The sequence below is a fragment of the Rhipicephalus sanguineus genome, chromosome 11, assembly GCF_013339695.2.
Source record: "Rhipicephalus sanguineus isolate Rsan-2018 chromosome 11, BIME_Rsan_1.4, whole genome shotgun sequence".
Classification (NCBI taxonomy): Eukaryota; Metazoa; Arthropoda; class Arachnida; order Ixodida; family Ixodidae; genus Rhipicephalus; species Rhipicephalus sanguineus.
The window spans coordinates 23,994,277-24,007,314 of NC_051186.1; the positions used below are offsets into that span (position 1 = coordinate 23,994,277).

The 13,038-nt window shown below is 51.0% G+C and overlaps 1 protein-coding gene across 3 annotated transcripts in view; it reads right to left on the reverse strand.

The window, feature by feature from the left end:
* The window catches only part of LOC119374082 (uncharacterized), a 471,916-nt gene that overhangs the window by 66,334 nt on the left and 392,544 nt on the right, over positions 1-13,038 (reverse strand). For all 3 annotated transcript variants that reach the window (XM_037644139.2, XM_037644141.2, XM_037644140.2), the window contains 3 exons: positions 12,081-12,280; positions 10,595-10,853; positions 5,934-6,044 (listed from right to left, as the gene is read on the reverse strand). In XM_037644139.2, coding sequence (XP_037500067.1) covers positions 5,934-6,044; positions 10,595-10,853; positions 12,081-12,280 — 570 coding nt within the window. The remainder of the gene's footprint in view (positions 1-5,933; positions 6,045-10,594; positions 10,854-12,080; positions 12,281-13,038) is intronic.

Consider the following 13,038-nt stretch of genomic DNA (forward strand, 5'->3'; position numbering starts at 1 on the left):
GCGGATGACATGCGGTGGTCATTCGATGAACGATGTTGCACTGGACGAGCAAGGCCTGAATAGCGTCAGACAGGAAAACACGCCCTCTGTCGCTCAAAAGTTCACGGGGAGCACCGTGGCGAAGGACAAAGTTGCGTAAGATAAAAAACGCAACCTCTCTTGCGGTAGCCGTTGGAAGTGCTGCAGTCTCTGCGTAACGGGTGAGGTGGTCCACGCCAACAATGATCCACCGATTCCCAGAGGAAGTCGGGGGAAGCGGGCCATATAAGTCGATGCCGACGCGGTCGAATGGACGTCCCGGACAAGGTAGAGGCTGAAGTGGACCGGCTGGGCGTTGAGGTGGAGCTTTACGCTGCTGACAAGCAGTACAAGCACGTACGTACTTGCGCACGAACGTGTACATGCCGCGCCAGTAGTATCGCTGACGCAAGCGGTTGTAAGTCTTCAGAGCGCCAGCGTGAGCGCTTTGCAGGTCGTTGTGAAAAGCAGTGCAGACTTCTGTGCGCATGTGGCGCGGGATCACTAGCAACCACCTCCGACCGTCAGGTGCGTAATTACGCCGATAGAGGAGGCCGTCGCGGAGTGCGAAATGCGTGGCTTGACGACGGAGAGTTCTTGACGCTGGATGACCCAATGAACCAGTCAGAAAGTCGACGAGTTCGGAGATCCACGCATCCTTGCGTTGCTCCGACGGCATGTCTGCGAAGTCAAGGGGCGTCAAGACAGCTGACGTGGCTGACGGCGAAGCTGTGTCAGGCGGTAACGGTGAGCGGGATAGCGCATCAGCGTCCGAGTGCTTCCGGCCGGATCTGTACACAACACGAATGTCGTATTCCTGCAGCCGAAGCGCCCAACGACCGAGGCGGCCTGAAGGATCTTTCAGAGATGAGAGCCAACAGAGCGCGTGATGGTCCGTGACTACTTTGAAGGGGCGGCCATAAAGGTACGGACGGAACTTGGTCAAAGCCCAGATTATGGCGAGGCACTCTTTTTCAGTGACTGAGTAGTTGCACTCCGCTTTCTTCAGGGTTCGACTCGCGTAAGCAACAACGTACTCGTCGTATCCTGGTTTCCGTTGAGCCAGTACAGCACCAAGACCGACACCGCTGGCGTCAGTATGGACCTCCGTAGGCGCATTAGGGTCAAAGTGACGGAGTATCGGAGGTGACGTTAATAAGCGCCGTAGCGTCATGAAAGCTTCATCGCACTCTGGTGACCAAGCCGACAGGCCGTTAGAGGCTGTCAGTAGGTTGGTAAGAGGTGCGATGATAGAAGCGAAGTCGCGCACAAATCGACGAAAATATGAGCACAGCCCAATAAAGCTTCGGAGCGTCTTGATGGAATTGGGCTTGGGGTACTCGGCCACGGCACGAAGTTTAGCGGGATCCGGAAGAACGCCTTCCTTGCAGACGACGTGACCTAGTATGGTGAGTTGGCGCGCAGCAAAATGGCACTTCTTGATGTTAAGTTGAAGGCCAGCAGAGGCGAGGCACGTGAGAATAGCGCGAAGACGAACAAGATGAGTCGGAAAATCGCGGGAAAATACAACAATGTCGTCAAGGTAGCACAGGCAGGTATTCCACTTGTGGCCACGAAGGATGTTATCCATCATTCGTTCGAAGGTAGCTGGGGCGTTGCAGAGTCCGAAGGGCATCACCTTGAACTCATAAAGCCCATCGGGAGTAACGAACGCAGTCTTCGGGCGGTCAGGGTCAGCGAGTGGAACTTGCCAATAGCCCGATCGTAAATCCAAGGACGAGAAATATTCTGCTCCTTGCAAGCAATCGAGGGCATCGTCGATGCGTGGCAATGGGTATACATCCTTCCGAGTTATCTTATTCAGGCGGCGGTAGTCGACGCAGAATCTGATAGAGCCATCCTTTTTGCGCACAAGCACGACAGGGGACGACCAGGGGCTCTCAGATGGCTGAATGACTCCGCGCGTGAGCATATCATCGACTTGTTCATTGATAACACGGCGCTCTTCCGCCGAAACGCGATATGGTCGTTGGCGTAAAGGGGCATGACCACCGGTGTCGATGTGGTGCGTGACGCTCGTTGTGCGACCCAGAGATGGCTGACCGCAGTCGAAGGATGAGCGGAACTCTTCTAGAAGGGCCAATAGTTCGCGTCGATGGTCCAATGATAGATCCGGGGACACAGAAGGGTGAAAAATGTCTGACTTCGGAGGTGCCGCAACAGGGGCTGTCATGGCATTCAGCTGGTGGTGAAGTGGGGCTTCAGCGAACTCCAGAAAGCGAAGCAGGTCAACGGCATGTATGCTTCCCAAACATTCCCCGCGAAGTAGACGAACGGGCGAGGTGCGCAAGTTGGCAATCGGCATGATGGTAGCGCCGGATTCGACGGTGAGTACGGCAAACGGCAGTCGTAGGGCGTGGCGGCGGAGAAACAGCTCTGACGGGGCGAACAGGACAGCGCCGTCAGGAGCGGCCGGACAAGTCAAGGCGACAAGGGTGGACGTGTTTGGGGCTACGTCAGCGTCGGCAGCAATGACAAGTTTACATGCGTCAGATATGGTAGGCCCCGAAACAGAAGATTGCAGCGGCGTAAGGGCGACTTCTGCTCGGGCGCAATCTATGATGGCGCGATGACGTGAAAGGAAGTCCCAGCCGAGGATAACGTCGTGAGAGCAGGACGGCAGCACGAAAAACTCAATGACGTAAAGTTCGCCTTGAATATTAACGCGCGCGGTGCACACGGCTGAAGGTGCTATGAACTGCGAGTTCGCAGTGCGGAGCATGAGTCCTGAGAGCGACGTGGTCACTTTTTTTAACTGGCGGCAGAGGCTCTCGCAGATTACGGAAACGGCGGCCCCGGTATCAATTAGCGCTTGGGCCGTGGTCCCTTCAACATTGACGTCGATAACGTTTTGCGGCGAAAAAGACGGAGGCCTTGGGCAGTTCGCTTCGCATGCAGTTCTTGCCTCCGGAACTGCAGCGATCAGTTACCCTCTTGCGCAGCAGGTCGGCGACGCATAGGTGACAGGGAGCGTCGTCGAGGGGACGGTGACCGGTGGTTGTCGTTGGGTCGTTGATCACGGGCATACTCCGGTGGCGACCGGGACGACGACGCGACCGGCCTGCCGTCGGCGTCGAAGTGAGGAGGGGCGTAGTTTGGGGGCGACCTGGACGACGACGCAACTGGCATGCCCACGGCGTCGAATGTTGGAGGAACCAGGCGACAATGGCGAGCGACGTGGCCGGCGAGGCCACAGGAGAAACAGATGGGCCGATTGTCCGGGGTTCGCCACGCGTCGGAGCGGCGGAAAGACGGAGCCGAGGGGTTTGGGATGGGCGGCGACGAAGCATACGCGGATGTTGGCAAGACACGGGGCGGCGTAAGTGGCCGAGGTGGAGCGTAAGGCATAGATTGGTGATACGCGGTGGTCGCCAAGGCATGGGACGGCATCAGTGGTCGAGGTGGAGCAGAGGGCATAGGCTGTTGAGGGGGCCGCGCAGCAACGGCGGCGTAGGTAAGCGGCGCAGTGACGGGCGGTTGTTGGAACATGGGTGGGAGAGCCTCAGCAACTTGCGTCCGAATGGCTTGTTGAATGCCCGGAGCCAGAGGATGCGCCGGCTCGTGAGTGAGCGGCAGTAAGGACAGCTGGCGTGCGACTTCTTCACGGATGAAGTCTTTGATCGTGGGCTGGAGAGTCGGCTGAGTGGCCGGAGGGACAGCTAGCTGCAAGCTGGAGAGCGTGTCGGGGGTCGGGAGGGCCTGACGGGCGATCGCGCGCTGCCTGCGCAATTCGTCGAAACTCTGACAGAGAGAAACTAGCGCAGCGACTGTGGTGGGATTCCGCGCGAGCAGCAGCTGGAAGGCGCCGTCCTCGATGCCCTTCAAGATGTGGTTGATTTTGGCCTCCTCAGGCATAGCGGGGTCGACGCGGGTGCACAGATGGAGGACATCCTCGATGTAACCCGTGTAGGTCTCACCCGGTTGTTGTGCACGCTGACGCAAGCGCTGCTCGGCGAGAAGCTTGCGAGCCGCAGGCCGTCCAAAGACGTCCTTGATAGCAGTCTTGAAAGCTGACCAAGATGGAAGCTCAGCCTCGTGGTTGTGATACCACAGTTGGGCTATGTCGGCAAGGTAGAATTGCACATACCCAAGCTTCATTGGATCGTCCCATCTGTTGCTGGCGCCGACTTTGTCATACCTCGACAGCCATTCGTCCACGTCCGATTCACCGGAGCCCGAGAAGATGGGGGGATCCCGCTGAGGATACACGGCGCCACAAGTGACGTGGACAGCCGAAGGGCCAGGCTGGGAAGGAGTCTCGGTGGCCATGTTGGTATCACGAAGGGGGGGAAGCTTACGGGAGCGAAGATCCAGGGTCGTAGGGGAAACCCACGTACCTCCACCAAATGTCACGTGGTTTATTCACGTACAAACGTGAAGGAACGATGAGGAACGTCGAGGAACGTCGAGGGTCCAAAATCCAAGCAAGCGCAAGCTCGGGTCGCGTGGCTACCACTCACGATGTGGCTTGCTTTCTTGGCTGCTTCGTCGTCGTCTCGTACTCTTCACTACATGGTACAGAATTTTATTTCAATGTTTACAGGTGAAAAAACCGTGCAACGTTGCCTGGTGCTTTTACTCATGTCCGAGCAGCACGAAAATTTTTTCGAGCACCTGCAGTCTCACATCCTTTTCATAAATCTAGCACCACCACGGCCGACACCCGACGAGCGATCACTTATGGCGATACCTTCGCGAGATTGTCGCTGGTGGCGTCGGAGTCTCCAAGCGATACTGTAGGACCATTGGCATAGTGTCGGACCACCGTCGCTTGTAGTAAACGGTCGAACGCCTTGTGAAAGTAGAATTACCCTCGAAAGCGGCTCCACCAATTCCTAAATTTCGTCACTGGTGCACACATTGGCGCACTCAGCCATGATCTAGTCGACGGATAGAAACGCGGAGCTTTAGGATGGCGTCATCCACAGAAATGTTATCAACGTATGCGATTTTTTTTTAGCCCCAAGAGCTGTAGGCGCGGAAGAACTAAGCACCAGCACGGCGAGTCCGACTGCGAACCGCGCGCAACGACCACGTAAACTCCAACCAGCCCAAACTGCCCGAACTCCTCCGACAAATAACGATGATGATGAGTCTACGCCAACGCGATTGCAGAAGTAAATGCCAATCACGAAGGCCTTGCTTTCACAAGCAATTACGTAACAGACGCCACCTTTGCAATACAAATCTCAAAGGTCATGCTTTTTGTCAAAAGTAATTGCCAATCTCGAAGGCCTTGCTTTCGCGAGCAATTTCGTCATACACGCCATGTTTGCAATACTGATCCCAAAGGCTATGCTTTTGTTTGCGTCAACCGAAGTACCTGTCGCTTGCGCCTCTCACGCGGCTAATGTTACGATTAAACGAGGCCAAGCTGCGTGAAAAGTCACCATGGCCGCTCTCTTCGGTAGTCACTCGGTCGGCTCGGAGCGCACTTCGCGACGTATCGTACGGGAACGGTTCTACAGTTACGACGTAACAGCGGGGTTCCCAATACATTGTATCCTATGGGAGCTGTGCCGGGACCGGTGAAAAACGACGTAACAGCCGGAAAAACGCATCAGAAAGGAACGTAACAGCGGGGTTCTACTGTATAAAGACGAAGAAAGATGTTATGCCAGTGCTGCCCGAAAACAAATGTTTTTGCAGATGCAGTTGAATAGGACTGGTAGCCTTTCAGAGCTGCACAGCTGGCACACGTACAGTATGGTCTGCCCTCAACCTGAATGCCATTAAAGTGACCACTGTTTCAACCTTATCAGGAAACAGGACCTTGTATGAAAGGTTAGGCGTACAAGCACAGTATGCCTGAAGGATTTCAACTGAATTAAATCGCAAGCTTTTAAAAGCTGAGTGTTTCATGCAAGGTGTCCCTGCCCCAGAGCGTGACTCACCTGGTAATCGTCCCACACCTGGTCCGAGACTGAGCTCTGCTCCTCTACGTGGGCCAAGGTGGGTGCTCGTGAGAACAGGTGGCTCTTGGCGCTGCTGTATGGAAGGCAGTCCTGCAGACAGTGGCACAAACCAGAGAGTCAAGAGGGTCTGAAAATTATATCCAACGACTGAATGTCATGTGGCCAAACAACAGAGCTGAGGCATTTCACTTTCTTGAGGCTCCTCAAGGTTTGTCAACCCAGAGTTCACCATACTCACTCCCCGCCCCTTCACCCAACACTCCTCCTCAACTTGAGAAAGTCAACAGGAGTGCCACCTCTAGGCAGAACAAGTCCCTGCGCATCATCCGTAAACTGCAGCAGTTCTAGAGAAGCATGGCGTCATTTTCAATCGAGCAGCGGCGCTGTGCTCAACTCTGTCAAGTGAAGGACAAACTTCGAGTCGAGGCTTGTTTGAAAACACGGGTAATTGCAAGCTGCAGCGTTCTGCCTGTTCAATTTTCATTCAGCCACAGAGTGCTGTCATTTATTAAGACTACAGCTGGCTACTTGCAATTTGGCCATCGCAGCACATTCTGGTGGACTAATTGCTCAATTTAGTGACTATACAATATCACACTGCCTAAACTAGGCACACAAACAAACAAAAAAAGCCTGTCTGGTGTGTTGCATGTGTCATGCCCATAGGTCGGCAAAAAAAATTGAAGCTCACCCAAGAAATATATTTTGCTTTGAGGGCTCACTCGGACTCAGACTCACCAAGACTTTCCTCAACTGGACTCACTCAGACTACTAAACTTTTTCTCAACTAGACTCACTCGGACTCAGACTCACGGCTTGACCCGAGTCTGAGTGAGCTTGAGTGATTTGACTCGTGAGACCGTTAGTGTAAAATGAGTTTTTTCAATCATCGTGCCAATGCTCTTTAACACCAATATCTCACATAATTGGTGCTCTACGCTACGCCTTTTGATCTTGTGCCTTCAAATACATATTATATAAGTGGTTTCAATCTAGTAAGGTCATATTTATGAAACAATCAACTCACACGAGATATCTTTACCAAGAACTTCCTGCAAAAGAGTTTGCGGGGGATGTCATATCACCCCCCCCCCTTTAGCTCAGGTTTTGGATCAATAAATATTGAGGTGGCACACGAACGTTCATGTGTTGATATATGTAGGCCGATAAAAGACTCATAGTAATGCTGAAGATGAGAGACCAGTAGATATGACCTTAGGTTGGCAATAGAAGGTGGAGCTCACTCAGACTCACTCAATAAATATATTTTGTGCATAGGCATATCTACCGGGAAGGGGGGGGGGGCAAGGTGGGCGCCCAGCTTTCAAGCTTGCCCCGCAACTCCTTCTACCGGACCAGGAAGATCGTCAAGACCCACTGTTTTCTGAACTAAGGAGCCTGAATTGACCGCCGGGCTAGTTGGCCTTGATTCATCTTTAACTGACTTGTACAGCGCAAAATACAACTCGGATGGCAAAGAAGCACACACGACCAGCACTGTCTCTCTCCGCCTCTCTCAGCAAATCTGCGTGCACAGAATTGTACACGCGCAGAAACAGCTTAACATCCTTGTACTGCAAGGGAAAGTATTCATCATACTCGTGTGAATTCATGTCGCCCGCCGCTATACTTAGCCTCTGCCTGTGTGAGCGGCGGGCGGCCTTCCTGAATTGCGTTCAGAATAAGACACTTTCTGGCTATTCCGAAAAGGTTTAGCTACAGTTAAACATAATAATGTGATGCTTAATGTGCATATGTCATTTTAACACCGTGAGATTTCACATATTTGTGACGTCCCGTAACAAGCAGGCAATTTTATGGCAGACCGAAAAATTTGACGAATGATCAAGAACCAATGGTCAAAAATATGCTGCGTGGAATATAGTGTGTTTTCTTATTTTTTAGGCAGTAGTGCATAAGTGGTCAATACGAGACTGATCATTTTCGCGTCATTTGTTGCATTGCGTTGCGAGCAAGTGTGGTGTGCATGAGCCAGAAAATTTAGCATAGGCGTATTTACTTGGAGGGGCTGGAAGGCTCCAAGCAACATCGCAAATGTAAAGACATTCAGTATAAAGAATGTAACCTCTAATACCACAAATTCTTAGATTTGAAGATAAACTTGTGTTTGACAAGTTAAAAATAACGGTAATATAAAGTTAACAACAACAACAATAATACAAATAATAATAATAATAATAATAATAATAATATACTAGAAAGGCTATTTTGACTAAGAGCAAACAAAGCAAAATATAATATACGCGAACATGAATATGCGCAAGAAAGTGCAGTATTAATTATAGAAAAGTAAAGGTGCGCTCATTGCTTCCCACATTATAAATGCAATGACCGTATTTGCTCGAATTTAAGCCAATGTTTTTTTCGAAAAAACGATGTGCGAAAGCGGGGCAGGGTCGGCTTAGATTCGAGTACCATGACTTGACCGCAGCCGCCACCCACCTAAAGGCCCAGCCACACTAGCGGCATGGCAGCTCACCATGCGCTGATCTCAGGCTACTGTATGCAGACGGCTCTGCATGCGCGTCTGAGGCTCATTTTCACGACATCCTACGGTAGCTGCATGGTGACGAGGTCGCTCAGGCTCAGTGGCAGAGTGGTGGTCCCCATGGCTACTCAGGCCGACCACGTCGTCTGCTTCGTACTGTCCATTGTTCCGAAATCTCGCAGTCCCACCTTCATGCAGCGAGGGTCGTCGAGATTTCACGCCGGCAAAGACAGGCAAAGGTAGATCAGGTCACGTGATTATGGCGCCGGCAAATGCCACGCGCTCCTCCTGTTGCGTGACGCGGAGGTGGCAGAGGCGCGAGCAGCGCGAGCGCGGTGTTGGTCAGTTTTCTGGAAGCGATCATGCAGTGTAGTTGTGCCTTATACACATGCTCGCGAAACACCTGCACCAACTGTGCTTTAGAAGCAATGGTTTGCATTTGGCCTGCATAAGAAGTAATTTTTTTTTTTTTTTCTGGCCTTGCGAATTTGGGGGTTAGCCTGCAATCGAGGGCGGCCTAGATTCGAGTAAGTACGGTATTAGTGAGAAGCTTTTAGACATTAACGAAATGTCATTGAAGGATACAAATAGAATATTGGGAAGACCGCCATGGACATAATTGTTTTCCATGCATAAAAGTTGTGTGGTTGATGCATAAAAAGTGTGGCTTGTAATACTACACTCAAACCTCGATATAACGAACACGGATATAATGAATTATCGGTTATAACGAAGTAAATGAAGAACAGTCTTGTCATAGATACAGTGCTACAAATATATGTTTATAACGAAATTTTGGATATAACAGACTTATTTCCATGTCAGATGAGACTTTTTTATAACGAGGTTTGAGTGTATTACAAGCATAACGTACGCATAGCATATGTATGGTTGTTCCAGTGTATGCTACATAAAACTGACTGTACTTCTTCTATAATGTTACGAAACATAGCTAAGCAAATTCTCATTGTATATCAAAAATCACATCAAACCGAGTGTGACTGAAGAAGTTCTCTAGTTCTTTCTCTCTCTCTCTCCATATATATTGTGGGAATCGAGTGCGCCCTCCCCTTTGGCGCCTCGTTCCCCAGCTAGTGCGTGTGCTGGCCCCGCGCGGTTCGAGCGCCGGGAACCGCCGTTAATCAGCGGTAGGGCTACCGTGGCTACGCCGCCAGGCCTTCTTGCCTGGTGTGAGCCATGCATCGGTCTTCCCCGCACGGCACCACGTGTCCGGACATGTCTGCACACTGCTTGCGGCTTACTGCGCTAGCCTATGTCGCTGCACTTCACTGGTCCTCATTGGCCGCCAGTGACAACACCCTCTCCCATGAGCTCGCTTCTGTCTGGCGCTGGCTCACCACGTCAGATGCTCGCACACCTGCAACGAGGTAGTCACACTCTGCCATTGCAGGTGACTTCTCGTTTGCGCGCTTCGGCAGTTCCCCCTTTGTGTGGCAACCGTGGCACCGCAGGCAAGTGTACACGATCGGTGTGGCGGAGTTACCCTGACGGCCTGCAATACAGTGATTTTCGCACTGTGTTTGTTGACATGCTGCCTCGAATGCCTTTTCTGCGCCGTGCCAGAGAGTCAACAGACCCGGCCGTAGCGTCTTTGTTCGCTGCCGCAGTGGAGAACGTTGCGTCCCTTCCCGGTCGCCTCGTAGGGTAAGCCTTGTGCAAAACCTATCTCCACAATGTATATATATATATATATATATACATACGGCCGATGGAGCGGGGCGGCTGCTTGTCCCACTGCTCGCGAACAAGTTGGTACGCCACTGATTTTCTGCTGAGAGCTCACTCGGACTCAGACTCACCAATATTTTCCTCAACCGGACTCTCTTGTACTCAAACTCTTTAAATTTTCCTCAGCCGGACTCACTTGGACTCAAACTGACCAAAATATTACTCACCCGGACTCACTCAGACTCATGGCCTTATGTGAGTCTGAATGAGTCGACTCATGAGTGAGTTTGCCGACCTATGGTCATGCCAAAGGGCTTCACATGTATATCAGGCTTCATATGCTTGCCTTGCTGCTAGTGCACAACCTGCACCAATGCCAAAGAGTGAAGTGATCTAAACTGGAGACCTTCAACAGAGGCCATGTTTATGAATACTATTATACCTGGTAGTTCTCTGTGCCGGAAGATGAAGACGCGTTCTGCAGAGAGCCGGTGGTGCCTGTTGAAGAAAGGGTGGAGGCGCGTCTTGGGCGGCGTTCACCATCGTCACCACTTTTCTGCCGCTTGTGAGCCGACGAAGAGCCTGACAGGGCCTCGGAGCTCGAGCCAGAGCGCAATCCCCGCAGGCCACGAGACCTTTGCAGTCGGCGGTCAGGCGACGAGGGGTCTTTCTGAACACCAACCGAGCTTGTGCGTGGCCGGCTATGCACAAGAGAAACATGCAAGAGAACAGGTATGACTTGCCTGGCCGTAACGGCAAAGGATAAAAGCTGTAATTTTTATAAAGACAGGGAAACTTGTTTTACAGCATCAACGCAAGCACGAACACAATCACCCCTTCTGCAAATTGTGTCTAAATGATGCCCATGCAGTGTGGCGTTGTATGCATATGGCACTGCATGGCCAACATTTACTGGCCACTTCTTTGCAGAAAATCTTGAAATAATCTTTTTCAGAAATGAATGTTCTTTTGTTGCCCACCACCACTTGCCACTGTCAGCTTTGCTTCGAATGCATGGCAGCAAGAGCAACCGACGCCAAGTGCTAAGCACAATGTTGTGACAACTCAAAAATTAGAATTCAGACACAGAAGAGGCACCTAAACCGTGAAGCAGTTGAGTAATCTTCATTCATCCTGCTTCATTTGCAGATCTCAATCATGCTATAGTACTAGTCTGGCGTTCTTCCTCTCTCTTCTTACATTTGCAAGCTTTTCTTGTTATTAGAAAGTGATACAGTCAACGCTGTGGCACCCACATTATCATACTTACGGATGAAAAAAAGACATTCGTGTACTTGCAGAGAAGGCATCAAGAGTGCAGTGTGGTCATTTTAAGGAGAATGTATGACTGCTGCTTCTAGTATTGCATCTCGTATCCCTATTCGCAGCCGCACAACAACACAAACAAAAAATGCCACAGTTTCGCCGCAATGGTGAAGTAATGCATGCAATAGCAAAAAACTGGAATTTCATACGAAGTAAGGCTAGCAGCTAACTCATTTAGCATTCGATATGGGGTAACCCAACAAAATGCTGGCGTAAGAATACGCGGCCACTGCAGCGAGCAAAGTGACCTTCGTGCTGTCTATCGCTTCAATGCAATCTACACAGCAAGCACGAAGGTATAAGCCATCTGCCGGTCAATCAAAGTAGGCAGTTCCTGTCGGAGTGACGCAGCCCACACTCTGGGACTACCACGTGTAACGAAAGACGGCCGGCGCGTATCCTCTCTTCTTGAGCCACAATCGTTGGCTGGCCTCGTAGGCTTTCACTCAAGCATAGAAGCTACGACACACAGGGCGAGGTTATCAATTTGGACTATATGCGGAACCTCACAGTGATGGCAAGAATGCACTTGGAATGCCCACATAATTGCAATAAAACATGTTTCTCCCAACTACAAACATACAAACAAACAAGAAGTGTACCTCTGTGCCTTTACGGTCGATGAAGATGAGAGCAAGTTGAGAGCAGTCTCGGACGTCGAGTGTGGGCACAGCTGCAGAGCTCCAGACGGACCCAGCTCGATCACACTCCAGGGACGCTCACGCGAGCGTTTCTTGCGCAGGCCCTGGCGCAAGACAACCCTTGGCGCGGCTGCGTCACCTTCGGAGAGAGCCGAGCCAACCTGCCGCCAACAGCCATTCAATGGAGGTTAGCCAGGAATATTAAGTAGTGCCGTGTTACCAAATTACATGTCTTCATTAGCGAAGTTGCTGCTCTTATTGTGACGTTGTTGTGACAGTGAATATTTCAACAGCCAAGGCATGCCTAGTGAAGCAAAATTTTTAAGTATAAAGTGCGACAATGACACCAGAAAGAGGAGTGTCATACAGACACACATGGAGCACTTCAAAATATGCTGAACCAACATGCCCAGTCAGTTAGATAGTGACGGGAACAGTAATCAGGCACAGAAAATCTGTCCCATGGTGAAACACGTAGGCTGTTATACACATGTCATCGTACATTCCAATGTAATCGCTGCTGCCAGCATCAGTTCTAGAATAGACGTGAATGCAGTCTCATTAGATGCCTCAATAAGATACTAAGCTTCATATAACAATAACTGTTGGTGTTTAGCGTCCCAGAACCACAATGTGATTATGAGGGATGCCGTAGTGGAGGGCTCTGGAAATTTCGACCACCTGGAGTTCTTTAATGTGCAGCTAAATCTAAGTACACGAGCCTCGAGCATTTTCACCTCCATTAAAAATGCGACCCCCATGGCCGGGATTTGATCCCGCGACCTTTGGGTCAGCAGTCGAGCACCATAACCACTAGACCACTGTGGCGAGTCAGGTTCCAGTACCTGATGGTGCGGCTTGCACCGAGCGATAACCGAGTGCAAGTTTTAGCCGATCTATCTATCCAAATGTGTATCCA